The 27,635-nt window shown below is 38.5% G+C and overlaps 1 protein-coding gene and 1 pseudogene across 1 annotated transcript in view; both read right to left on the bottom strand.

The window, feature by feature from the left end:
- The window catches only part of Smg1 (SMG1 nonsense mediated mRNA decay associated PI3K related kinase), a 100,701-nt gene that overhangs the window by 28,146 nt on the left and 44,920 nt on the right, over positions 1 to 27,635 (bottom strand). Inside the window, exons 13-38 of the mRNA XM_051192772.1 lie at positions 27,287 to 27,556; positions 24,627 to 24,757; positions 24,354 to 24,515; positions 23,880 to 23,998; positions 23,305 to 23,392; positions 23,118 to 23,219; positions 21,998 to 22,138; positions 21,306 to 21,505; positions 20,732 to 20,928; positions 20,395 to 20,559; positions 19,564 to 19,718; positions 18,666 to 18,808; positions 18,327 to 18,528; positions 16,563 to 16,672; positions 14,848 to 14,995; positions 14,452 to 14,611; positions 12,930 to 13,050; positions 8,942 to 9,190; positions 6,787 to 7,071; positions 5,194 to 5,338; positions 4,941 to 5,079; positions 3,475 to 3,705; positions 3,193 to 3,370; positions 2,604 to 2,765; positions 1,714 to 1,931; positions 1,325 to 1,479 (exon numbers count right to left, since the gene is read on the bottom strand). Coding sequence (XP_051048729.1) covers positions 1,325 to 1,479; positions 1,714 to 1,931; positions 2,604 to 2,765; positions 3,193 to 3,370; positions 3,475 to 3,705; positions 4,941 to 5,079; positions 5,194 to 5,338; positions 6,787 to 7,071; positions 8,942 to 9,190; positions 12,930 to 13,050; positions 14,452 to 14,611; positions 14,848 to 14,995; positions 16,563 to 16,672; positions 18,327 to 18,528; positions 18,666 to 18,808; positions 19,564 to 19,718; positions 20,395 to 20,559; positions 20,732 to 20,928; positions 21,306 to 21,505; positions 21,998 to 22,138; positions 23,118 to 23,219; positions 23,305 to 23,392; positions 23,880 to 23,998; positions 24,354 to 24,515; positions 24,627 to 24,757; positions 27,287 to 27,556 — 4,376 coding nt within the window. The remainder of the gene's footprint in view (positions 1 to 1,324; positions 1,480 to 1,713; positions 1,932 to 2,603; positions 2,766 to 3,192; positions 3,371 to 3,474; positions 3,706 to 4,940; positions 5,080 to 5,193; positions 5,339 to 6,786; positions 7,072 to 8,941; positions 9,191 to 12,929; positions 13,051 to 14,451; positions 14,612 to 14,847; positions 14,996 to 16,562; positions 16,673 to 18,326; positions 18,529 to 18,665; positions 18,809 to 19,563; positions 19,719 to 20,394; positions 20,560 to 20,731; positions 20,929 to 21,305; positions 21,506 to 21,997; positions 22,139 to 23,117; positions 23,220 to 23,304; positions 23,393 to 23,879; positions 23,999 to 24,353; positions 24,516 to 24,626; positions 24,758 to 27,286; positions 27,557 to 27,635) is intronic.
- LOC127228976 (uncharacterized) lies at positions 19,905 to 20,056 on the bottom strand (annotated as a pseudogene).

Here is a 27,635-nt window from a genome sequence, read left to right on the forward strand (position 1 = left end):
GTAGGTAACAATCTGCCACATAAGAATTGAAGAGCTGAATTAAAATCCTCAGGAGACATGTAAAAGGCAGACAAAGTGGTGAGAGTGCTGTAATCACAACACATGACAGGGAGAAGCAAGGTAGAGAAAGACGAATCCCCAGAAGCTCATGGGTCAAGTAGCCTCATGCACACACATAACCAAAGGAAATTTAAAAATGACAAAACAAAAAGTAGAGATTCTGCCTTAAATAAGGTGCAAAAGGAGACCTCTACAGAAAAGCCATGGCATGCATGCACACACCATGTATCATATATACATACACACAAACAATTAAATGTCGGCAAGGATAGGGGAAAACCAGAATCCTTATTCAGTGAAAGTTGGAACATAAAATGGCACAATCATTGTGGAAAAAACTCCCGGGCTTAATAAGATAATCAATTACACTGGTCAGCATCTCAAACAAAACAATCCAAAAGAAAGACTCAGTAAGATGCTGCACACCAATGTTCAGACCAGCATTGTTCATATAGCTAAAAACAAGTCTCTATTAACAGATGAATCAAACAGTAAAACCTGGTTCAGGAGGGTTAACACAATGGCTCAATTAATAAGGTATTTGCTGCTAAATTTGAAAATCCAAAGTTTCATCTCCAAGACCCACTTGGTAAAAATTAAAATCCAACTCCTATAAATTATCCTCTGACAGTATAAATGATAAAATGTTCTAATCTGGAGCATTCATACAATGCAGTATTAGTCACTAACCAAGTTGAAGTATACCTTGAAAAACATGGTACTAAATGGAAGTTACAAAAGGCAAACACTCCTGATTCCACCCATGAGATACCTAAAGCAGGATAGTTCATAAAGCAATAAGAACTAGAGGCAGTGAGGGGGGAAAACAGAATTTATTACTGAGTACAGAACCTATCTAGAATTGGGAATAGCTCTAACAGAGGGTAGTGGTGATGAAGGTAAAGTACTTATTGTGAAAGTATACTTTAATGTCACTCAATTATACAGTTATTAACAATGAAGACTATGAATTTTGTTGTGCTGATTAACACAGTATAAAGAAAAAAGTAGGGAAAGCAATGGAAAGATGGCTTACCAGTTAAGAGCACTGGCTGCTCTTACAGAGAATCCAGATTCAGTTCCCAGCACCCACATGGAAGCTCACAACCATCCTTAACTCTAGTTCTAGGAAATCCAATGCTCTCTCCTGACCTGGGTGAACACTCGGCACATACATGATGTATACATATACCCTCAGGCAAACACACACACACAAAGACAAAAGCAGTAGTCCCATCTTCCCAGTGAAGGAGTGAAAACATACTTGCGCAAGGTGTTGTTGTTCTGGACTCTCTTCACCTCATCCTCCAGCTGCTGAATTCGTCTCAGGACGTACATATGCTGCTGTAACAAAACTCCCAGCCAGAGTTCATCCCAGAGCACAGTGACCCTACGTAGCTCTGCCACAAGCATCTGGACCTGCAGACACAACACATTCACATGCTTACATATCAGCATCAAATTAGATACAGGTAATGCTCATTTCACAGAGAATTCATCAGCAGCCTATCAATATACATTAGTGAGACCAATTATGATTATTCTTAAAGCTTTGGTTCTCTGATATGATTCACCTGAGATATTAGATTTAGGATTTGGGGAGGAGGTCGTAATGAATACTACTTTAAAACAAACAAATTATTTTTCTTGTACCTGTAAAACCATCGTTGGGTTGGCAGAGGACAGTTTATCTACAATTTTGCTGTAGCAATCCTGCATCATGGCCTGGTCTTCATTTAAACCACTTTTAGGTTCATCTTTGTTGCTATCCTGAGAAGCAGGAGGACTTCCTCCTTCACATTCAGAAACCAACAGTTCTTCTCCTTGAATATTTCCAAGTAAAGTAGGGATTGCAGAGGAAAACTTATTTCCTACAGTGGGATGCAACAGGGATAATTGCACACACTGGGTATAGAAAACAAAGGTAATATACTTCACAGTACTGTGCATGAAGCTAAAGATTATGGTGTTCTGCATTTTATAAGCTGAGCTTTTCACATATGTTTATAAATACTGTAAACTAATGGAGGAAATCTGGAGAAAGATGCAAATAAGAAGTCCTCCCAGTAGGGCGTTGGTGGCACGCCTTTAATCCCAGCTTTCGGGAGGCAGAGGCAGGAGGATCTCTGTTGGAGGTCAGCCTGGTCTACAGAGCTAGTTCTAGGACAGGCTCCAAAGCAATACAGAGAAACCCTCCCAGACAGAGTATAGAGTATAGGGCAGGGTCTAATGTTTACCTTAAACAGTTCTATGTCAAATAGAATGCAAATAACATGCAAAATATGTATTATAGACCCACAGCAGTTACTTCTTCAGTAAGTCAGAACCATTACTAATAAAATACTATACACCTTAACTTGAGAACACACCACCCAAGGATTACTAGTAAAATAAAGCAGCAATATTCTAGATGGGCAAGGGAGTGCTTATCTTTAACCCCAGTTCTCTGTGAGCAGCCTGTATTACACAGTGAGTACCAGGCCACTAAGAGTGGACCAGTGAGACTCTGTCTTAAATAAATAAATGTATTTAACGTTGCATACCTGAGGCCTGGGATTCACTGCTAAGTGATATGGTTCCTACTATTGCAGGATACAGTATGAGGTGTGGGGAATCTTGGGCCACACGGCAAAGGAGGTTACAAATACTCTGGCGTACATACACTTCTGGGTGGTTTAAGCGTGAGAAAAGCTGTGGAATAATTCCTTCAGGAGAAGAAGACAAAGTGGTTTAAAAATCTATGAATTTTGGGAATGCAAAAGGATAAAACCCGATCTATGTATCAGCATCAGCACACATCTTAAGAATGCCAAAGTTCTTAACAAAGACCCATACAAAATCATTCTTGACTGCAAGTCTGCTTAGGGTAGAATTGTAATCACAGTCCAGAGCAATTAAAACATTGAATGATATGCTCACCTTATGCATGCCTCAAAGAAAGCATATGACAAAGGGTTATACTCTACGTTTATTTTCTCCACCCTCTCTAAAACCTTCTAGACTCTCAGTCCAGGATATCCTATGAACTAGCATGACTATTCTCTAGCATTTTTAAATAAAGCATTTTAAATAAAGAACACAAATCCCACTCAAACAGATTAACTAAGGAGGGCATTTTATTTAAGCCATCACCTCTCCATGGAGCAGTAGGGGTTGTCTCCAAGCCATGTTCCAGATACTGCCGGAGCTCACCAGCATGCTTCACCAGCAATCTGAGCAGTCGCAGGGTAGCCATCACAATCACATCATCAGTGCTCTGCTCTGCTCTGCGACTTAAATGAAGCCTGGGGTCATCCTCATCTAACAGAACCTAAGTGAGCAATTAAGGGAATAAAAAAACCAATTCTGTTACTATTCTTTTTGTCTAAAGAAAAAAATTTCAAATAATTTTCCGTAGAAGACTGTGCTACCTACTTGCCCAGCGTTGAGCTTAAGGAAAGTAAAATATGCACTGCATGATAGTTTGTACAGGCTGAAGATTCTATCTACAACTTTCCTCCACACTTTAATAACACCTTCAGTTGCATTTTCATCAAGTTCAGAAAGCCATGGACAGCTCGATATTAATTGCCGCCAGATAACATCAACCATGTCATCTTCCTCATTATCTTCACTTTCTGTTATCTGAAGGGTTATATCTTCATCCTAAAGGAAATGTGGACATAGAATAACTACATGTAAACATTTTTCTCACTAAATCCATTAATAAGTGTCTCATTATGATATGCTTACTAATGCAGCCACTAAGGTTATGAGCACTTAGGCAAAGATTAAAGACTTCTGGGTTTTCTGTATTTTAAAATCCTTCTAAACTACAATACAGTATTCTGCCTAAAGAAAAATAATCTATTCAAAGGATGTAAAAAAGCAGAACAGAACATGAACAAGAAATACTACACTACTTACAATATTGTAAACACATCATAACAGCTTTATCAGACTCATTAGTACAATTTTTAGAACAAAGCTCAGTCAACAGAATATAGCCTTACAAATAAAACCCAAACCTTTGAATACTGCATCTACATATTCAATAGCTATAGAACTACACTGTGCCACTCACCTGGTCTACTGCTTCCCAATTTAACTAATTTACGATAATCACCAGGGATAAAGAATATTGGAACTCTCACCTACTAGCACATGCAAAGCACTAGGTTCATCCAATTCCCATACCCAAGTCATTTAATTGATGTTAAATACACAAGCATCCAGCCAGTGCATACAAATCTTGGGGGAGGGGGGTAAGGGGAGCAGGTGTGTAAATGCCATGCTTTAAAAGTTTCTAGCAGTCTTGTAAAGACTTACATTTTCTGAGCTCTGGGTATTAAACCCACAGCCTCACTCACATACACTATGAATGTGCTTTTATCCTGACTACACACTAGCCCAAAACCTAACTTTAGATGGAAAGAGTAATTAATAGAAAATTTACACAAAGTGAAATTCACTTATTTTCATCAGAACCATAATGAAATCACTTGATTTCTGAAGAAATTATGATCTTAGGAAAAAGACAACTATATGTCATATTAAAACTTGAGAGAATTTTATTTGCAACACAAACAGCCTAAACATCATTCACTATTTAATAAAGGAGTCAATTATCAAGCCCAGTGGTGGTAGCCCAAGTCTTTGATCCCAGTAGAGGAAGACTAATCTTTGTGAGTTCCAGGTCAGCCTGGTCTACAGAGCAGGTACAGAACAACCAAGACCACACAGAGAAACCATGTATCAAAAAACAAAACAAAGAAATAGACAATTTCCTCAACAACAACAACAACAAAAAAAAAAAAAAAAAAAAAAAAAAAGGAGAAGAAGAAAGAAAAGATAGGAATCTTAGCACTACTCCCCCCAAAACCACTGTATATTTTCCTTGCCTGAATTCCCGCTGGTCGACATACTGCTTGTCCAAGAATACCATATATTCTCTCTTTCTCTTCTTCAGTTATAGTATCTGGAAGCAGATTTTGAACTTCAGATTTTTCTCTAGGCAACAGACGAACACCTTCTCCCTGACTATAAAAATAAACAAGTCATCAAGTATTTCAGGAACCAAAAGTCTCCCAAATTATCATTTTATATCTCCATTTTACACTGTGTTATATCAACTGCACACTTAAACATACATACCTGGCATTGTCAACCACCTTTCTGCCCCACCTATAAGCCCAACTAGCCAATGCTGCCCAAGATTTGGCTACTTCTGGTGCCTGCACTGAAGACAGGTGATACAACTGTCCCAAAATGAAGTCAGGTTCTCCAACTCCAATATGCACTGCCAAGACAAGAAAAATAACAAGAGCTCAATGTTACATTCAAATCTTATAGTAGTGTTCCCACTGACCTGTTAATTCTATACATATTATTTATAAGTAAGCAAAAACCCAATACTATCACAGTACATAATTTGTTATGGCCCAAATTTGTATACTTAACTGTATTGTTATAGGACATCAGCTTATGTTTGCATATGGGGACACTTCCATGCCTTTAATGACACTATCTTTAGCAATAGCTTAGGTGTCAGACTTGCTGTAGAATGTCTTACATCCTGCTTTTGAGTGGCTATTCCCTCATGACTAGAGTAATTTTACACATTTGGCAAAAAACAATGCACAGATGATAAGCACACCACAGAGACTAACAGGGCAGACAGAGATCTTTACTTCCATTTTACAAAGAGGAAGCTTCCTGGTTTAGTGATTTCATATGCCATGGTTTTAAGACCTGTCCCTTCAGAATAGCAAGACCTAGTTTAACAGATTCACTAGAATCTTTTTTTTTTAAACTAGTGAAAACAAATGAACAAACAAAATACAGTTTAAGTAATTTAAACCCTAAGCTCTGCACAACAACATGGTGGTGTATTCTTTCTTGTCAGTTAAGAGATTATTTTTTTTTCCAGATATGATTAGGATGTCAGTTCAAGAATGTTTGCATAGCATGCATGAGGCATGGAATCTAAACCCAACAAAACCACACACACACACACACCAATCAAGTGGGCACAGTGCCACTTGCCTATAACTCAGCATTTAAGACACTCAAAAAGGAAAGTTCTGAGTGTGAAGGGAGGTGGAAGATACGATCTCAAAAAAGAAACAGGTGGGTGTGGTAACATATTGCTTTAATCCCAGCAGTTGGGCATCAGAAACAAGAAGATCTCTGAGAGCTTGAGGCCAGAGTGGCCCTACATAGCAAGTTACAGGCCAGCCAGACTCTGTCTCAAAAAAAGGGAAAACATAAAAGCAGAAAGTAGGAGTGTAGCTCAGTAGTATAACACCTGACTAGCATGCCCAAGATGAGATTCAATCTCCAGCACCCTCTCCTCCTCAAAAAAATAAAGAAGAAAATAATAATAATACATTTTGTTTAGATTAATCAACCACCCAATTTTTGGCTAACTAACATTGCTAATATCAAACAGAGTAAGAAACTTGAGTCTGTGCTCCAACAACCAACAGTAATACAAGCTAGGGCTACTATCTGCTGATCCTGGCATTTATCCTTTCATGAACGAAGGCTAAAAATACCCCTTTAAGTCAGGAAAGGAACTTACATCTAAAACGCTAGACACATGATATTAAGTTACTAGTTACTGCCAAAGTACTATTATTTTTGTAGTTGATTTTTTTTTCTTTGTAGCAAATTACAGCTAGCATAACACTGATTTTACACTCATAAAATTGTGTTTTTAAAGCTAACAAAAGAATAAAATCTTACCTGTAGATTCACTTTCAATTCGAGGGTGTTCTTCTCCCACTGTATTAGCAGACGGCAACTCTATTAGAGCAAGTATATTCCTAGACAAAGTAGAAAGGCCTGGGAGGTTCTGCTGCTGCTGAGCTCTGTAAACCTGTCTCAGCTGTCCTGAAATCTCTTTCCATTCTGCCTGGACCCATTTAGCTAGAGTCAAAATTGACTTAGCCACAGCATACTCAGCTTTTGCAGACTTGCAAAACGATATGGCACAAGAACTCAACATTTCCATTGCGTGTGTAGACTGGCCTACAGAAAAAAAAAAAAAAAAAAAAAAAAGCACATACACATATAAATTCACTAATTTACCCTTAGTAGTAAAATAAATTATTTCAAGATGAAGCATTTATTTATTTTTGTTTTAAGAAACATCAATTCAGGGATTAGAGAGATGGGTTCAGAGGTTAAGAGCACCCGCTGCTGTTACAGAAACCAAGGTTCAGTTGCCAGCTCCCAGATCAGGCAGTTTACAACCTCTTGCAACTCTAGTTCCAAGGGATCCACCACCCCAATCTGGTCTCTGTGGGTACCAGTCACATATGTGGTGCATATATGTACATGTAGGCAGTCACACATTAAAATAATGAAAATGAAGATAAAATAAATAAAATACCAAAAAAATCAGTCAGGAATGATGACACATGTCTTTAATCTCAACACTTGGGTGGGAGGGAGGCAGAGGCCAGCCTGGTTGATCTAGTGAGTTTCAGGTCATCTAAGAGTTAGCCCTTGTCATAATAACAATAATAAAAAAATATTCAGGAGCTAGGAAAATGAATCAGTGGGTTAAATGCTTGTCATGTAAACAATGAGTACTACAGTTTGAATCCCCAGAATCCACATAAACGCTGGGTGGTCAATGATAGACTGTAATTCCAGCACTCAGCAAGGGGATAGAGGGAATACATAGAGACAAGCTGGCTAGTGAGACTACCCTAACCAAGTGAGCTCTGGATTTAATCAAAAACCTTGCCTCAGTATATGAAATGGGTATCAATCAAGGACACCCACTATCAACCTCTGGCCTACAAACACATATGCATGCACACACACAGGAACCTGCACTCACATGTACCATGCATACAAATAAGGCGGCACACAACACCCCACCCACCCACCCACACAAAAGAATCCAGGGGAGAAGGGGAAAGGGACAAGATCTCCTGAGCAAATTGGAAGCACATGCTGGATGGGCAGGGAGGGGTGAGATAGGAGAAAGAGAAGGGGAAAAGAGGAAGGGGGAGGAATATATGAGGGACCAGGATTGAGTTGGGGGAAGCGTAAGTGCAAGAAAAGAGACACCTTAATAGAGGGAGCCATTATTAAGTTTAAAGAGAAATCTGGCTCTAGGGAAATGTCCAGAGATGAGCCCAACTAAGAATCTAAGCAATAGGGGAGAGGCTATCTTAAATGCCCTTCCCCTATAATGAGATTGAAGGCTAGATAGTAGCTAATGGAAGCAAACGCAGACACCCAGCACTGAGCTGATCTCCTGGAATCCAGTTGTAGAGAGGGAGGAGTGATGCACAAAGGGGCCAAGACCTTGCTAGGGAAACCCACAAAAACAGCTAGCTAGGAGGAGCTCATGGACTCCAGACTGATGGTCTGGAATCACCATAGAATGGATCCAGGACCACTGCACATGGGTGTCAGTTAGGAGGCCTGGGAAGTCTATGCAGCCCCTGGTAATGGAACAGCATTTATATCTAGTGGATGAATGGACATTGGGAGCCCATTCCCCATAGAGGGATACTCTCAGCCTATACACATGGAGGAGGCCCTGTCCCAAATGATGTGACTGACAGACTTGGATGATCCCCCATAGAAGGCCTCACCCTTTCTATGGAGCAGAAGAGCAGTGGGATAGGGGTCAGTGGGGGTCATGGGAGAATGGGAGGAAGAGGGAACTGGGACTGATATATAAAGTAAGATTGTTTCTAATTTAAATAAGTAAAAAAAAAAAAAAAAAAGAATCTAAGGATATCAGTAATCTTTGAAAACATGTCTCATGAAAGACACTGATCTACAATCTACAAATCTTTAATTTTTTCTCTAAAATACTTCTTATACCACATACAAAAACATGCATATTGTTTTTTCCTCATATGCTTTTACTAACCTGCTGTGTATAACAACTTTGTTTTTTCAATATCAAGCTCAGGCCCCCATTTTTCATCCACTTGTCCTTGAGTAGACAGTTTTTTAAAATGCTGGACTAAGTCCTGGGCAGTGGTTGTCTTTCCCAGCTGAACCTCACTGCACTGTGCCAGCAGTCTTGTTGCCAGTGACACATTACCCCGTTTTCTAGCAAATTTTGCTGCTGTCAGACCTAATTCCATGAGGTGACTTCTGATTGGTACTGTTTGTTCTGAAAGAAGAAAATGTTTCGTTAATTCCCAACTTACCTAACTCCAGACTGTCCCCTAAGCATACCCTTCCTCACCACCACCCCAAAGGAGCTAATCCTCAAACCCCAACAACTAGCACAGTGTGAGGCTTATAACAATGTTTAAATGAAGGGACACAACCAAGTAGAGAACACTGAAAACCATTCCCCAGAAAAAATTAACCTTGTAACATCTGAATTGTTAGAAAAGAACCTAAGTCAAAGGCTGGAGAGATTAACTCATCAGTTTAGAGTACTCGTTACTACTCTTGCAGAGGAGGGTTCTGTTTCCAGCACCTACACGATGACTCACAACTTCGTGTAACTCCAGTTCCAGGAGATATAGCACCCTCTTGTGTCTTCTAGGCACACATGTGGTCCACATACACAAATGCAAGCAAACTCATATGCATACAATAAAAATAAATCTTTCTTAAAATAGTGAACACAGTACAAGGACAGGACAGGAAAAAGGACAGGACAGGAAAAAGGAAAGGAAAGGAAAGGAAAGGGAAGGAAAGGAAAGGAAAGGAAAGGAAAGGAAAGGAAAGGAAAGGAAAGGAAAGGAAAGGAAAGGAAAGGAAAGGAAAGGAAAGGGAAGGAAAGGGAAGGGAAGGAAAGGAAAGGAAAGGAAAGGAAAGGAAAGGAAAGGAAAGGAAAGGAAGAGCCTAAGTCAACTAGTAGGAAAAGAGAATAAAGGTCAAAGAAGCCAAAGACCCCTCTTCTCTAGCTACTGCCTCTGGACAAGACATTCATCCCATGGCTTCAAAGCCATACCAATACTGATGATTCCTAAACCTGTAAACCCAACCAGAGAGCTGAGTCCTACTGCCAATTAAATACCTACACTCCTGGAATATGTGTTAAATGGAATTCCCTATCACTCTAGAACTGCTCCCTAATCTCAAAGAAAAGCCCACCACCTGAGCAGGTGCTTAGCAATTACACTATAACCTTCAACTTTCAGACACTTTCTTTTTCCCTTCCTTGTTGTCATCCCTAAGTACCTTGCTTACCAGCAGGGAGCTGGTTCCTTTGCCTCATTCTTAGCTTCCTCTAATCCACAATCAAACCTGCAACTGAAATGACCACACACAAGTAAACCTGGAACTTTACTTTCCTTGAAAACCCTGATACCTTCCCACTGCCCCTCTAAATGAGTTTCTACTGATGCCTTACATTGATCTCACACAGCTCTACCTCTCTTTCAAGCAAACTGAAGAATGTTTTTACTGTCTCTAACCTTTACACCCAACCTGTCCTTCTCATTTCTACCCTCAAAGTTAAATTTTAATACAACTTCCCCCTCAAATCTTCTACTAATTCCTGGGGTCAGGGATCCCTGTTATATGCTCTTTTAGCTGCGTGTGTATGTTCTTCCATTTGATACAGTATTGTGCTGCTCATTGTCCAGTATCAGTTTTCCCTTCTGGAATCTAAAATCTCCAGTTTTAAGAATGAAAAAACAGGCCCATCTTTGATTGCCATTATCTGCTAACATGAATCATGGCATGTGGCACAGACTATTTATTCTAGACTTTCTCTAATTAATAATAATACTGATGCAAAATGGAATTGTAATCTCTGAATATATGTTAATTACTGTTTCATATAGGAAGGAAAAGAGGTGGCAAAATCTGCAACCCTGTGTATGCCTGTGCTAAGGTTTTTATCTATTTCATCTCAAAATGGGATGATTCTCAAATCAAAAGAAAAGAAGCTCTGAAATGTTTTGTCCTAAGGGCCCTCAATTTGCAAATGATTATCTAATGTTCCAAACCCAGAGAGCAAACTATTTTAGGCAGGTGCCAGTGACTTCCTAGTAGTATAAAGGCTTTCTTGGAAGCAGAATTACTTGACATTTAACACATTAAAATTTATTTAGTAAACTTAGTCACTATATATTCAATTAAACTATAAAATTCAGGCAAGATACTACTCTACAGCAGTAACAATCCCTTTAACATACATTTTTTTCTTTAAAAATGAGACACATAAACTTTCATAAACTATAATTCTCTAGTCATTCATTTGGGGCACTTGAAATTTTTAATGTCTGTAGTACACGTTATCTGCCAAAGAACTTGTAAACAAAACATACAAACAATTCATTAAAAGTAGGCAAAAGGTGCCAAACAAGGTGTCATACACATTTACTCCAAGCATTGGATCTCTGAGTTTTTAGGCCAGCCTGGTATACTTCTGAGTTCAAGGACAGCCAGAGTTACAGAGTTACATAATGAGACCCTGTCAAAAATAAATAAAAGTCTAAAGTGGACAAAATGTCAAAGCATGCTGGTCATATCTATAATCCCAGCAATCAGGAGGCAAACGCAGGCAAATATCTGTGAGTTCAAGGCCAGCCTAGTCTGCATAGTAAATGGCTGAGGCTACAAGAGACTCTGCCCGCCCCCCCCCAAAAATAAATAAATAAAAGTAAGCAAATAAATAAATAAATAATAAAAGAAAAGTGATGTTAGTAGACATCTGAAACATAAAATACCAATCAGCCTTTATGCCGATGGGATGTTGAGGAAATGGACTAATCACCAGAGGAATAAAAACTACAACTGTGAGCTAAAATTACACCCATTCCAGTGATTTAAAAAGAATCAGAACTTATGTTCGATAATAAAGGAATATATAAGGCATAACTACTTTCTAAGAAACATGTAACTATTTATAAAGTTGAACCCAAAAACTCAACAATCTCACTCATAAACTTTAAGAGAAACACAGTCCTAAAATTTGAAGTGTTGAATGCAGTGACAGATCATCCTGTCAACATGCAGGATTTGCAATTACCACAGAAAACAGATCTCTGAGTACATCAGTGAGGGTGTTTCCAGAAAGGTTTAACTTTTGAGATGGGAAGACTCAAACCAAAAATGGTATGAGCATTGTTTTTTAGGCTGTGGTCCCATACTGAGTTAAAAGGAGAAAAGAAAGCTGAGCACAAGCCTTCATCTCTCTCTGCTTCATGGCTACTTCACACTCCTTACTCCATGACCTCTCTACCATGATGAACTGACTATGGTTCAATTATAAGCCAATATAAACCCTTCTTTCCTCAAGTTGATTGTGAGGTATTTGGCTGAAGCAACAAGAAAAATAAATAATACAAATGTTCACAGAAGCTTCATACTTAGCTACCCAATTTAAAAAAAAAAAAAAAAAAAAAATCCCCATCAATAAATGGAGAAATAAACAAATGGCGGTACATCCATACAGTGAAATACTACTAAATAAACAAAGGATCACTTTACTGACAAGTTAATATGGGAGAGCCTTAAAATTATCATGTAAGCTAGCAATACCAGATGAGAGCATGCAGCATAATCCCATTTAAGTGAAAACATCAGCAAATGTAAGTATAATAATAAGAAGCAAATCACCACCTGCCTGAGACAGGGACAATACTAATAACCTACACAGAGAAACTTGGGACTTTCTAGGCTGAGAGAAATGTTCTGAACCCTGCTGGTACTAGTGTGTAAACAGAGGTAAATGGAGAAAACAAACCAAACTATATACTTAAGTATATAAATTACATCTTGTTAACTTTAAGAAAAAGAAAATGGAGCCAAGAAGTGGCACATGCTTTTAATCCCAGCACTTGAGAGGAAGAGGTAGGAGGAGCTCTGAGTTTGAGGCCAGCCTGGTCAACACAGTAAATTCTAGGCCAGACATGGTTACGTAAAGGATGAAAAGAGAGAGTTACCTTTAATTTTCTCTAGCAGCTGATTCTGGTACATGGTGTATCTCAACGCCTGCATCCACGGCCGCACATCATGCTGCTTACATGAGCGAAGGGCATCACTGAAGAGTGGGATAAGACAGTCCTGGTAGCAGAGACAAAAACTTATGTAAAAGAGTCTCTCCTAATAAGCTCAAGATAGACTAGCCTTTACACTTATTCCAACTTCCCTGCAAGCTTCCACCACGTCTCATCCAACCTGTGCTGAAGTAAATGAGAATGACCCCCAAAGACTCATATATTTGAATACTTGGTCCCCAGTTGGTAGAACTATTTAGGAAGGATGACAAGATGTGGCCTTATTGAAGGAATACAGCCCATAGGGGGCAGGCTCTGAGGTTTCAAAAGACATCCAGTGTCTCTCCCTCTCCTTCTGCCTCCAATTTTGGGATCAAAACATAGGTCTCAATTGCCATGCCTTTGGTCTGCCATCCTGAACTCTAACCCTTTGAAACTATAATCCCCAAATCAAACTTTCTTTCTTTTTTTTTAACAGCTTTGGTCACATTGTGTCATCAGAGCAATTAAAAAAAAGACACTAAGACATACCCCAAAAAGTTTTTTTTTTTGTTTGTTTGTTTGTTTTGTTTTGAGACAGGGTTTCTCTGTATTGCTTGGAGCCTATCCTGGACTCTGTAGACCAGGCTGGCCTCAAAATCACAGAGATTCCCCCTGCCTCTGCCTCCTGAGTGCTGGGATTAAAAACATGCACCACCAATGCCCGGCAAAAACCTTTGTTTTGTTAAATAAATTCAGAATACTAAGTACATTATGTCAGTATATTTACTATAAACATAATCTGCAGAATTATTAAACTATTGATTCCGTAGTCTTAAAGATTTCAAGTCCCTTTACAAAGGTTCTTTTTTTGATTGAAGTTTATTCTATTAAGGAAGAGGAAGGGTAGCCAGGTGGTGGTAGTGCATGCCTTCCTTAATCCCAACACTCAGGAGACAGAGGCAGGCAGATCTCTGAGTTCTAGGCCAGCCTGGTGTACAGAGCTAGTTCCAGGACAGGCTCCAAAGCAATACAGAGAAACCCTGTCTCAAAAAACCAAGGTCAAGCAATTACTCAAAATCTTAGATTCTACTTCAAATGAAAATCTGTCTAGAAATACATTTTAGATTTGAGTTCACCAGCTTACCCAAATAAAAAATTCTACTTTAAAAATTATGGTCTTTGATCTATATTAACATATTAATACTTACAGAGAATGCTTACAAAAAAATATACAACAGGGCTGGAGAGATGGCTCAGTGGTTAATAAGAGCACTTGTTACTCTTTCAAAGGACCCAGGTTCAATTCCCAGTATCTACATGGTGGCTCACCTATCTGTAACTCCAGTCCTAGGGAATGTATACCTTTTTCCAGCTTCTAAGGGCACCAAACATACAAATGGTGCACAGATACATGCAGGCAAAACACCCATACACATAAACTAAAATAAAAGAAGTTTTAAAGAAACAGACACACACATCTACATACCTCTGTTGACAGTCTATTAGAAACGGTGTTCTCGAGAGCAGATGAGCAGTACAACTGCAGGGTACTCAGTACTGGCAAGGACTGTGACACTGTTAGTGTAGACAGTCTTAATGGTCCAATAGCTATACGTGAGGTTTGCTTCAAGTACTTTACCACATTTCTGAAAGAACATATTTGCTGTCAATTAACAAGATTCTTCAGCTTATCGCCACTAATATAAAATGGCTAAGGCACTACCCATTTGGCATCAGAAAATCAGGTCACTGTAAGGAAAGCAGCCTGCTCCATAGTAAATTATGAGTAAGACAAGATGTTTGTTTTTAGGGGTTTCTACCATCTATAGTTTCAATCTTAGCACCCCTTGCAGCTGCCTGCCTATGTACACTTGTGACTCACTCAGTTAAGGACTGCCATTTCTGATCTTGTTCCACATGGTTTAAAGCAGTTGCCAAAAAGACCGAGCTTCTCAACAGTTGAACTTCAATGGATTTCTGAAGCTCCCGTGGGTCTGGGCTGAGCATGTTAGGAAGCAGCTTTTTCATATCTAAAGTTAAGATATATTATATTAAGTTAATTTGTTCTTAATGTACAAAACTAAAAATATATTTTGGTAATACTTAATAAAGTAATTATCATCAATGAATACTTCCTTCCCTTCAGTAAATTTAGGTAGCTAGACATTTCACACAGCTATGTAAAGAGCATTACTTAGCACACCTCATGCCTCTAAGAATCACCTGCCCTTAAGGTGCACATATTGCTAAGAAACCTACTTTCCCCCTTCTTTTTTTACATTCAAATCTTGATAAAGGATGTAACCATTTCAGTTCATGAAATTTAAGCTCACATTTTTATTTATTTAGTGGTAAGCACTATGCATACATCTGGAAGACAGGCCAACACCTGGTATTGTTCCTCTAGTACCATCCACCTTTTTTTTTTTCCCAGTCTTTCAATAGCCGCCCTACTCTACCATTCTAGCACTGTGATTACAAGCATATACCATCATACATGGCTTTTTGACATAGATGCTATGGATTGAACTCACTTTATGCCTGTGTGGCAAGCATTTTAGTGACTCAGCTGGCTCCTCAATTCCAAGCTTATTGGTACATATCTAACTAAGTAGCCATACTCACTTATACAAAAGGAAAAAAAAATCCAAGTCAAATATACCATAAACTTGAACTTAAGTTCAGAGATAAATACACATCAACAGATTTAAGTCACTAATTTAGCACAATATATATATATAAAATCTCCAAAACCATCAGGTATGGTAGAGCCTATCTTTAACCCCAGCACTCAGAAGACAGACATTGGAGGATCTTGTGAATTCAGGCCAAGTCTACATAATGAGTTCCACAAGAACACACACATACACAAAAAAAGTTTCAGAAAAGAAAATTAGCTTTAAAATAAATGACTCGCCCCTCATTTTTTAAAATTGCACAATTTTTCTAAAATGTAAATGAAAAGGTTAATTACACATAAACAATACTGCACATCTTGATTTTCAAAAGCCAATGGTAAACACCTTTTTAGTCATACATCAAGAATGAACCTGGTTGGTTTTTACTGCTCTCTGCAGAAGTACCTCAGAACTTAAATAATGCATCTTACTCTCCATGGGGCAAACCTTCATCTGCATAACAGACCTCTGAATGCCATAACAGCAGTATACAGTGTGCTCATCAAGATGGAAAATAAGGAAACCGTGCAGCTCAAATACTGCTTTGTGCTTTTTTTCAACTGTCTACATCAATCTAAAAGTCTCAATGTCACCTTTTGCCAGTTTAGTTTTTTGTTGTTGTTTTAAGACAAGATTTCTCTGGGTAACATCAAGAACTCAAGAGATCTGCCTGTCTCTGCCTCTGAAGTGCTGGGATTATTAAGGGTGTACATCACCACCAGCCAGTTTAATTTTAACTGAGCCATTTTTCATTTGCTTCATCAACGATTAGTAACACAACCCTAACTAAATGTATTGCTTCACGTAGTGTAGGACTCCAAATAAATACATGAAACTTACAGGTTTCCTAGTAGAATAAAAATTATCCTAAGTTTTAAGAAACTTGTCATAGAAAAAATTAAAAACTGTTCGTAAATACCTATTTTTTCTTTTGACCCTCCAGCAAGCAGATTAATATTTTCTCCTGGTAGCAATTCCAATTGCTCAGTGCATTCAACAAACTCTCCAGACTCGAAGCTGCTTAGTGACCTGTAATTAAAATGTCCATCAACTTGTGTTAGGCCTCACCAGCCCTGTGTAACCTGGAAGCTATCTATGGGAAGAACATTCACTATAAGGGAGCAACTATCCAAAGAAATGGTTTTTTAGAGGCAAAGCACCATTTCATCTTGATTTGACTCCAATCACAGTAACACTACAACTGAAGTGTAAACAGGAAAGTCCTACCCATTACCACCAGCTGAGTCTGCTCACTCACCCCTCTATGTATCCGTTCTTTTTCTGTTGGCCTGTTAATATAATGGCAGTAGTTCCTACAACGTCATCAACACTTGCTCTCTTCCAAGTCACTGAATCCTACCAGCTGGCCACTTTCCCCATTGAAAGCCTATAATCTTTCCTGTAAATCTACTATTGTCTCAGCTTTATCCCTTAATCCTGACTCTTTCACCAAGACACATCCCAACCCTTTGTTTTATAAAAATCCATTTACCTTTTCAGAAAGATTTCCGACTATTTCCTTATCTGCAGCCATTTCTTATGGCCCTGGCATTGCAATGCCAAAATGAGGGCCTCACTCATACTAGCTCCATACCTCTCTTCTGCCCCACCTCTACTAAAGACACTCCCCAACCAGGAAGATATATCTTCTCATCCTTTCTTTTCTATCTTTTTTCACACAAGCTGGTTTGGTTATATAACTAAGGATGAACATTTCATCCTCTTGTTTTCACCTTTCTAGTGCCGAGATTACTGCCTACACCAGCACCCTAGCTCTGATTCTTTCACTGAGTCCCTTTTCTTAGCACCAGATCTGAAGGAGTAATGGAAATGTTCATCAGCTAGCTTGCCCCATTACGCTTCAACTACACCAATATAACCAGTTGCTTCTCAGGTTACAATTAAGCATTGGGTGTTGATGAACGGTTCACATCTAACATGTATTACTTATCCCACTAAAAGACCCTAGGTTTTCTGGTAGCAGGTTCTTCATGTCCCTACTGTGCTCTAAAGTTCTATTGTATGTTCAGCTGCTGACCAGACATCCCTTACACCGACACACACACACACACACACCACACACACCTTAAGAGTTTAAGAGTTCAATTTCTTCTGCCCTCACCCTATCTACCACAGATATCCTAAACTGAACTGACTATGTCTAACTTTAACTGCTTTCCTTGAGGCACAGAAATGAGAAAGTCTACCTAATCCTTTGTCAGGGTTTTTTAACCTATTTCTTCACTCTCTATTTTGAAGAGTTAGAAGTAATGTTTTTGCCTGCTAGGCTATACCCAATGCCTCCCACAGATTGTATATTCAGTTAACAGGAAGGACTGAACCAACTCTTATGAGCTTTGCCCTCCTAGCCATGTGTCTGGAATGCAGTAAATCCTCAATTTTGACACACAATTAAACAGGAACAAAGAATGTAACTTAGAGATGTTCACAAACTCTCACAAATCTTCTTGAACTATTTAACAGTTCTTCAGAAACACAGCTATCCTGTATAAGCCTCTCTAAAGCAGTGCCTCTTTATGTAAGATTCTATCTTCCCATTAAGCATAGCCTTTCCTTGCTCCACTGTTGGTTTCCTATTATATGACCAACTTCAGTTATTTGCCACCAGAGAGGAATACTGCTATCAACAGGACAGAGGATGCTGACTAGATGCAGCCATTACTTTATATAGTTGAAATCAGCTTTCAGATTGAGTGATGTGCTGCTGGTGTTCTTCTTCAGGTCATGGACCGCATTCTGCCACTCCTGCACAGCAGCCCAGTCAGCAATAGAGATGTAGCACTCACACGCCTTATTTCCTAAGTAGTTGATAACTTCAGGAGAAGAATCAGTTGGTTTGGACAGCACAGTTTTCCTGGATTCACCTGAAAGGTATTTTATTTAGAAAGAAGATAGAAATTATGGACAACTGTAAATATTTCATAGATCACAGACTCCTGGACACATTCAGTATAAATGCACTGTAACTATGGCATTTTTAATGTAAACACTAAACACTCACCATTTAAAGAGTGTTTGGGACTGGCACTGTTACGTCCGGCATTGGCCAATGTGAGAACAGACTTGTCAAAGCTAGAGATGCAGCAATCAACACCTGTCATGGCACACAGGTGCTCCTGGTACTCTACAGAGGCCTTTTCAAACCTTAAATAAAAATTAAAGCACTCTTATTTTTTTAAAATTAATCAAATTAATCTCTTTCAAAAAAATTAATGGTGAGAGAATGAATTAATTACTTGACAAATTGCACCTGGACTAGTGGAAACCACTGGTAACTACTTTGATGTTAATAATAAAGTATGTCAAATTATCATTCACTCACAAATAAGTAACAATTTCCACTAAGAAAAATCAGAGTGTAGAATATTTAATATTAAAATGGCAAAAAAATTACTTAGAATATTGGTAAGTAGAAAAGCCATCTAGCTCTGTAGACACACTGTTGTTTCTATAGCAAGGAAGAAACTACCCATGTTAAGAAAATGGAGCTTTAGATACACCCAAACCTACAGATACCAGGCTATTTATCTTTCCGAATTTAAATGGTTATTCATCTCTCCAAATTCCTAAGAATTACTTAAACTTACATGAGGCATGCACATGCAATCAAAAGTTGTGAGCAAATGCTCCAGCAATATACAATATTATGCCAGAGTCAAAAGTGAAAGGTTTTTCCATCAAAAATTATGTTTAAAACCATTTATGAAACTGAAAGACCTTGTTTTCCAGTACGATATTTCATAATGTCCTACTTAAGTAAGGCACGCATATATGGCTGCTAGTTAAAGAACAAATGAGAGATGCCTCATACTGAAGTAATAGACAAATAGACATTATCATACAATACAAAGGATTTGAACATAAAAGTCCTATCATTAATTTCTTTCCTTTTAACTTACCTCCCTTCAGCCTGCTGGGCCACTGAGTTAATCCAGAGAAGATTTTTACCAACAGCTGAAGATGACCAGACAGCAATTCCCTGTATAGCTTCAGGACAATGAAGCTCACACAGCGCTTCTACTACCATCATGATAGTCACTTCCAATTCATTCCCCTGGAAACAGCAGGCGGGAAGATTAGTCACAGACCTAGATACCATTGAAATTCAAACCTCTACTGAACTTATAACTACTGTCTACAATCTATATATATTTAACAATTATTTTCACGTAAGTTTAGATAGCTTAAAAAAAAAATCACAAAACATTCATTAAGTAGTAAGAATTCTTTTTCTTTTCCCCAGGTGAGCGCTCAAAAGCAGTCCCCCACTACCACAAATTATGCAGTCGAGTCTCCTTAATTTGGGGAAATCAAAGGGGTCAGCACATCCAGAGTGCAAAGGATAAACCTTCCACCTTCGTGATCATGGTATCTTCCCTGCTAGGTAAGTATTAAGAATTCTATTGTTTTTCATTCTATTTATTTATTCTGAGCCTAATTAAAAATTTCCCCATGCATTCTAAAAATGTGTTCCACAGACAAATTTATTACAATTATTCCTAAAGCTCCCATATTTAAGAATTAAAAAAAAAAAATTGTTTTTTTTTTTTTTAGCACGTTCTATGTAGAAAACATAAATAGCTGACTGGGGAAGTGATTAGTTTTGTAAGATATTGGATGAAAAGCCTTGAAAAATAATGAGTTAATTTATCTTTAGATTGAATTCCATCAAAAAGGCCAAACCCAAATTTCCATAGCTAAAATGTATTATTCCCAATGGACCACCTTACCTGAGATAAACTATTTGTTTTCATTTCAGTCAGTAAGTCAAAGCCATGCCTCACTGTCACAGCAGGCTGACCTGCCAACAATCCGACCCTCATGATGGAGAGACGAATCCGAGTAAGCCAGTCTTGGCAAGTCTGTCGATTGGTATAGAAAAAAGTCCTAATGACCTTTAGAAAAAAAAGGGAGAGAAGAACTCAGGACTGGTTCAAATTATGGTGAAGATGTACTGAATACACATACAGTAAATACATGTGGTTACTGTGATCTCAGCCCTGTACATCCCACCAGGTTTCACAAAGAATCTGTTACAAAGCACAACTTAAATTCCATGGACACAACCTTAGGAGGTGATGTTAACGCGTTTGCACATCCCTCATAGGCATTATACATTAATTTCTCCAGGTTCTCCAGATACTGAAGCAGAAGAACAAGTCTAAGCTGATTGCTTCCATGGCCTTCATCATTATCTGCAGTGGTCCATTGACTAACATCCTGGTCGGGATTTAGTGTGTGGGCTGCAAGACTTCTAATGATACCTGAAAACAAAGGTAGTGAGACCCTGAATCAGAGAAAACACTCAATAAATTAATTTACCAATTATCCTATTTATATAGTCAACCAATTTAAAATAGAACAAAAAAACAATGATTAAATATCTTTTATTTTCTTGGGAAACGGTTTATTCCATATAATCTTCTGAACAGAAACAGACACCCACATGGCAAATGCAATTATATAATAAAACCTTATTCTAAAAATTGTATCTAGAAATTACTTAGTAAAACAGTACATTTAAAAAAAAAAAAAAAACTCTGAGATCTTTGTCAATTATAAGAATGCCATGGTTTCTGAAGTTAAAAGACCTAGAAATTTGTCTGTATCACAGTTTGAAGAATGCCAAATTGCTGGTTACCTTCAATTGTCTGGAAAGTGTCCTGAGCTCTGCCCAGTGGGGTTCGCAACTTTGAAAGAACAGTGAATTGTGCAGCTTCCCATATAGCCCACTGCCAAAGGACAGCATCTGTCTTTAGAAGATTTCGAGGAATTGTAGATTGGTCACGCTTATCCAGCCTCTGGCAGCTATAGAACAATCTTTCTAACCAATTGTCCTTCCTGGGAAAAGTAGTTTCATATGTAACAGACAATGACAACTTCATCTTACTAATCAAAACAAGTACAAAGGAAATGGGAGTCGGGACCACTTTTTCACACCAAAAGAAGCCACTGCACTATAAGAACAGGCTGGAGTGTAGTGGGAATGAATTACAGGGTACACAGCTCATAACAATTTGGCTGTCAGGTTACATTTCAACCACTACAACTGAGCATCTTAACAATACTGTCATCTCCAACTCTCCCTCCAAAGCATTCATGTCAGTCAGATCACATTTCACCAGTGAAAGTCACAGCCCATTTTCACTTCTACAAATGCTATCTTTAAAAGCAGTATCTTTTACTCCAAAGTTGATGAAAATCAAAATGAGCCACCAAAGAATGTTACTTTCCAATCTGGCACCTCAGATGAATATTTTCTCAAATCTGGATGTGATTATCAGAAGAGTCTTAAAAGTACTATTCTCCATGGAAAGAATCAAAGAGTCTTACCCTGTTCGGTGAGAATTCCCATACAAAATGAAACTGATGACATCAGAAAAGTCCTGAGGGTGGAATGTGTTACTTGGTGCTTTACTCATGTGGCTTCTCAATGCTAGAGAAATCTCCTGAATCTCTGTGTGATTGTTATTGCTGTTAACAGAAAAGTCGTCATCATGCAAGATGTTTTAGGAAGAAGGTTATCAGATTCTATAAATGGAGTACTATAACTTCATTGGAAGAAACATCGGGAGTGTTGGTTCATGCCTTTAATCCCAGTATTGAGGAAGCAGAAGCAGGTATATCCCTGAGTGCAAGGCCAACCTGGTCTACATAGAAAATTCTAGATATACCAAAGGTTGTGTAATGAGAACCTACCTTATAGAGGTGGGGGGTCACAATATCTGAGTTTAAGGTTGGCATGGTTTACAGAGTGAGTTTCAAAACAACTAGGACTACAAAGAGAGAATCTGTCTTGAAAAACAAAAGGGGAGGGGGGTCTTGTTTTGTTTTGTCTGAGACAGAGTTTCTATATATTGCTTTGGAGCCTGTCCTGGAATTAGCTCTGTAGACCAGGCTGGCCTCAAATTCATAGAAATCTACCTGCCTCTGCCTCTGTCCCCCAAGTGACGGGATTAAAGGCATGCAACACCAAAGCCTGGCCAATTTTAGAATCTTAAAAAAGTCTCAATTGTTGGTGCAGGGGGCTGGAGAGACAGCTCAACTATTGAGAGTACTTCTTGCTTTGCAGTGAACCCAGGTTTGGTTTCCAGCACCCAAAAGGCAGCTCAAAACCATGTGGAACTCAAGTTCCAGGGGATCCAACACCATTGTCCTGACTTCAGCAGACATCAGACATATGTAAGGTGGTACAGAAACATACACATAGGCATAACACTCAGACACAAAACAAAGCCTGGCAGTGGGGGAACATGCCTTTAATCCCAGCACTGGGGAGGCAGAGGAGGCGGATCTCGGTGAGTTCAAGGCCAGTCTGGTCTACAAAGCTATACAGAGAAACCATGTCTCAAAAAACCAAAAAAACCAAAAAGTCCTAAACATAGTGACTAATCTTTTCCTATGGTAGACAATTACAAAGTGGTAAAAACATGGTGAGCCAAAACAGTTATACCTTAGTACAACATCTAAAGGAATTGACTTCAACAGCTTTCCAAAGGCCTGTCGAATACGAGTTCCACTGTGAACAAGCTGAACACGGCAAACATCAACACACCTATGAAAAATAATACATAAAGTAGGTGTGGTAGCATTCCCAAGGCATTACAGCCAGAGTCAAAGATTCAGTCTCTAGTCCATACCTCTGTAGCAGATCATCTGGCAAGGAAGAAGACAGAGCATGGAGACTGCTACACGCTTGCAAGCAGATATTCACATCTTCAACAAGAGCTATTATTAAAAAGGAAAAGTTATTTTCAGTTTGCACCACCCAAAGTGATGTCAGTCTATCATAATGTTCTAAACTCACCCACTTTCCTCCCTCCCTCCCACTCACTCACTCACTCGCTCACCCACCCACCCACCCATCAACCAACAAGGGAGTACCTACTATGGAGTACACCCTATTCTTGCCTGGAATACTCACTGGCAGAAATCCCTGGGAAATTTATAACCAACAAAATTCAAATTAACCACTCTTTTAAACTTTATTCTAAGAAGAAACTTTCAAGTTCATAGAACAAACTAACATAAGATTGAAAATTTGACAATTATTTTCCAACAGTAAAAATGAAAATAATTAAGACTACTATATTAAGGCACTAAAATAGGGACTACCCACTTCATGGCAGGAAGAGTGCTGCTGTACCTACCTTCTCCCATTAAACAATATTCTGTTTTAAAGAGTAAACAAAACTAAAATATATAAGTCTCTTACTGTTGGCTAAAAGGCCTTTGGAAAATTTATGAAAAGATGGAAGGGAGAATAAAGGTGCATATGTTTCAGACTTCTTCATTAATACAGCCACTTCCAAAGCCCATGTCATTAGTAATTTCCTGAAACATAAAATAAACATTTATATTTTAAAAAACAAAAACCACAAAGACTTTCTTCTTCTATTGTTTTTCTTTAGATTTTTCAACAATATAAGTAATAAAAAAATAAAAGATGGAGCTGGAGATACTGCACAGTGGTTGAGGCACTCCACCCTTGCAGAGGACTGAAGTTCCTTTTCTAGCACCCACACCAGCCAGCTCACAACAATCTGTTACTTCCAGCACCAGGGGAATCTAATAACACAAGCCTCCAAGAGCGCTGCACTCACACAGAGACACAAAAATATACATAATTAAAAGTAAAATAAATCTATAAATAAAAAATAAATACAATTTTTTGAAATTACTCAGGTACCTTGTGTCCTGGTTAAGATTATCTTTCTTTAGCAATATTCCCAAAAGATTTAATATAATTGAGAAATGTTTCTTTGTGGCTGTAGTTACAGTACTAATCACAGCACCATCAAATAAGGAAGGGGATGAAGAGCTAAGACTACTGGATATGAAGTGATCATGCCTGAAAAACAAAGTGGAGACCATCTTTTCAGCTGTCATCATATGAAGACAACAAACTCAAGAAACAAAACATGTCCTGCTTTTTTCTTCTGAGGACTTGTGAGCACAGTACCTGGTACAATGGGAATACAGAGTGTAGAGCACTGCATACTGAATGGCAGGGAAGTGAACAGCCAGGTCACTATGCACAATCATCAGATTCTTACTCAGCAGTGCAAACACAGTTGGAGAAAGTGCCCACATCTGCCAAGGTAAAAACAAAGGGTATTTATGGCTCCCCCAAGACACACACAAGCATACACAATCTACTTTCAGAATCAAATGGTGTTTAGAGACTGAAAACCTAAAATGGTCTGAAACTTGGAAATTATCTAGTACACAAAGCTTGGGTCTTCAGCAAACAATCTCTCAAGTTATGCTGAGTGGCACCTGCTTAATCTAGCAATTCCTCAACTATCCATTGTCATGAGGCATCAGCCATATCAAGAGGTAGCTGGCTGCTCCTTTTATAAAAGGAGTCCATAGAGAAGTATACTTCAATCAAGATATTTAAAACAAAAGCAAGAAACAGGTGCACAACTAAATTTGGGGCAAAAGGCCAGTTTGCTGAATCTGTCTGGTTTAATTAAGCAAAGCCCCTGGTACTCTTCGATACAGTAGCCTACATTTCCTTAATTTTTAGCATATCTTGTTCAGTAACAGAGCCAGCAATCTTGTGTCTCTGAGTCTTTTCTACCCATTCCTTTTCCTCTAAGATACAATGTTCCATCTGATAACCTGACTCACCCATTGCTTTTTCAGACTGCCAAATCACTGTACATAAATAATCTCCAATCCACATAGGTCATAAATTCCTCAAAACTAAAACAGGATTAGTAAGAAGGGAGTTTCCCCACAGGCTCCACACGCAAGGAGAAAGTAGCAGAGGAAGGGACATGTATGGGACACTGTGGTACTTTGAGCACACAAGCTAGAGAAAGCAAGCACAAGCATCAAGTCTTCTCAGAAAACATTATTTAACAGAGAACATCTCTCTCTCCCTCTCTCTCTCCCCCTCCCTCCCCCCAAATTATTGTTTCTAGCAGTTCAAGAGAAGAAAGAAATAAACTACGTGAAGTAATTATAAAATAAAAAGGAGGTAGACAGATGTGTTAGCACATAACTTTAATTCTAGTACTTGGAATGAAAAGGCAGGTAGATCGCTTTAGGACTTAAATTAGCCAGCTAACTCAAAAAGAGGGGTGGGGAGGGTGATTAAAAGTGGTGCCACTACAAATTTATTATTACATCATTTTACTTTTTATGATATTGGGATTAAATCCACAACAAGCACTCTGCCACTTAGTTACATACACAACCTTCTCCAGTATGTTTCTATGTATGTAGATGCTTTCATTAGGACATTTTCATACAAGTACATAATATATTTTGATTACATTCATCACTCCTCCATTACCCTGCCACCCCCCACACACACACACACACTCCCACTAATCTCTTTCTTCTCAAACTCTCTCAACTTTGGCTTTATTTCTTAAGACCCAACAAATTTATTAATATTGTTTATAGGAACGTGAGCACCTTACCAGAGGACACACACAAAAAAGTCTCTCCCCTAACCAACTATTAATTTTTCTAATAAAAATTCCTAGGGAAGAATAAAGAAATTTTCATTTTTTGACAGTCTTGCTGTGTGGATTAATAAATAGATGCAGGCTGGTCTAGAACTTGCAATCCTCCTGTCTACACCCTCTTAAGTGTTCAGAGTATATATAAGCATGTACTGAAAATATTTTCCTAATTGCTTTTGTTATTTTTTAATATGGTGTGCGTGCACATGCATGTGACGCTACATTTTAAATTACAGGCTGTTGTGAGTAGCCTGACAAAGGTGCTGAGAAACAACCTTGGATTCTCTGCAAGAGTAATACTTGCTCTCATTAGCTGAGCCAGCTCTCTAGCCCCTTTTTAGAAGTTAGAAAAATGTGTGGTCTTTCTTCAAAAAAAAAAAAAAAAAAAAAAAAAAAGAAAAGATAAAGAAAATATGAGCTTGGGCTAAGAAAATGGCTCAGTGGGTAAAATACATGCCATGAAAGCACAAGAACATGAGTTCAGATCACCAACATTCACATAAAGTAGGTATTTATCTGTAACCTCAGTCCAAGAGACAGACATACAAGCACCTGGAGCTATAAAACAAACTGTAAAAAGAATTAATTTCCAGGAAATTTATGAGAAAATCATGAAGCTAAAACAAGGCAGGGTGTGCACATGAGAGACAGAGAAAGACAGAGACACAAACGAGGTGAATCAATCAGCGATGCCTAGATTCAATGAGAGCCTCTATCTCAAAAAATAAGATGGGAGAGCAATTAAAGAAGGTCCTAAATGTTGAACTCTGCCCCCACCCCACAAATAAAATATACGACATTTATGAAAAGACATGGTGATACACTCAACACCTAAGGTTAACCTGGTCTACAGACTGTACTACCAAAAAAAAGAAGAAGAGAGGAAGAGGAGCAGGAGGAACAGGAAGAGGAAGTAGTAGTAGTAGTAAACAAAATAGGGAAGGGTGGAGAGGGCTTAACCATGGATAGTCTTTTATAGCCAGGAGTGGGGATATATGCTAGTAATCCCAGTGAGTACTCATGAGGCCAAAGCAAGAACACGGGTTCAAGAACCACTTGGGCCACACAGCAGAACCCTGCCTCAAAACTGGAAATAACACAAAATGCATAAATAATAAAGTCTTTATAATTAAAGACTCACCCCAATTAATGAGTTTTTGGCATTTCCAATTGTAGTCAGGGCACTGAGATCAAATATAACTACAAAGTTGGCATTGTCAACATTGAACACATGATTCTGAAAAGCCTCATGTTTAATCTCAGAACAGGCGTCAGGGAGCTGGAGACTGTGTAGCAGATTGTTTAGTGCACAGGTCATTTCTCCCAAAATTAATTTATAGGCAGTTTCCAGAACAGGAATATTCTTCAAGCTGAGCACTGCTTGATAAACAGCATGGGCCACAGCAACAACCTACAAAGGAAAAATGTCAGGTAAGTGGTTAAAAATCACTATATGCAGCATGTTAGGGAGAAGACCATGCAAGACTTAG

The sequence above is a fragment of the Phodopus roborovskii genome, unplaced genomic scaffold, assembly GCF_943737965.1.
Source record: "Phodopus roborovskii unplaced genomic scaffold, PHOROB, whole genome shotgun sequence".
Lineage (NCBI taxonomy): Eukaryota > Metazoa > Chordata > Mammalia > Rodentia > Cricetidae > Phodopus > Phodopus roborovskii.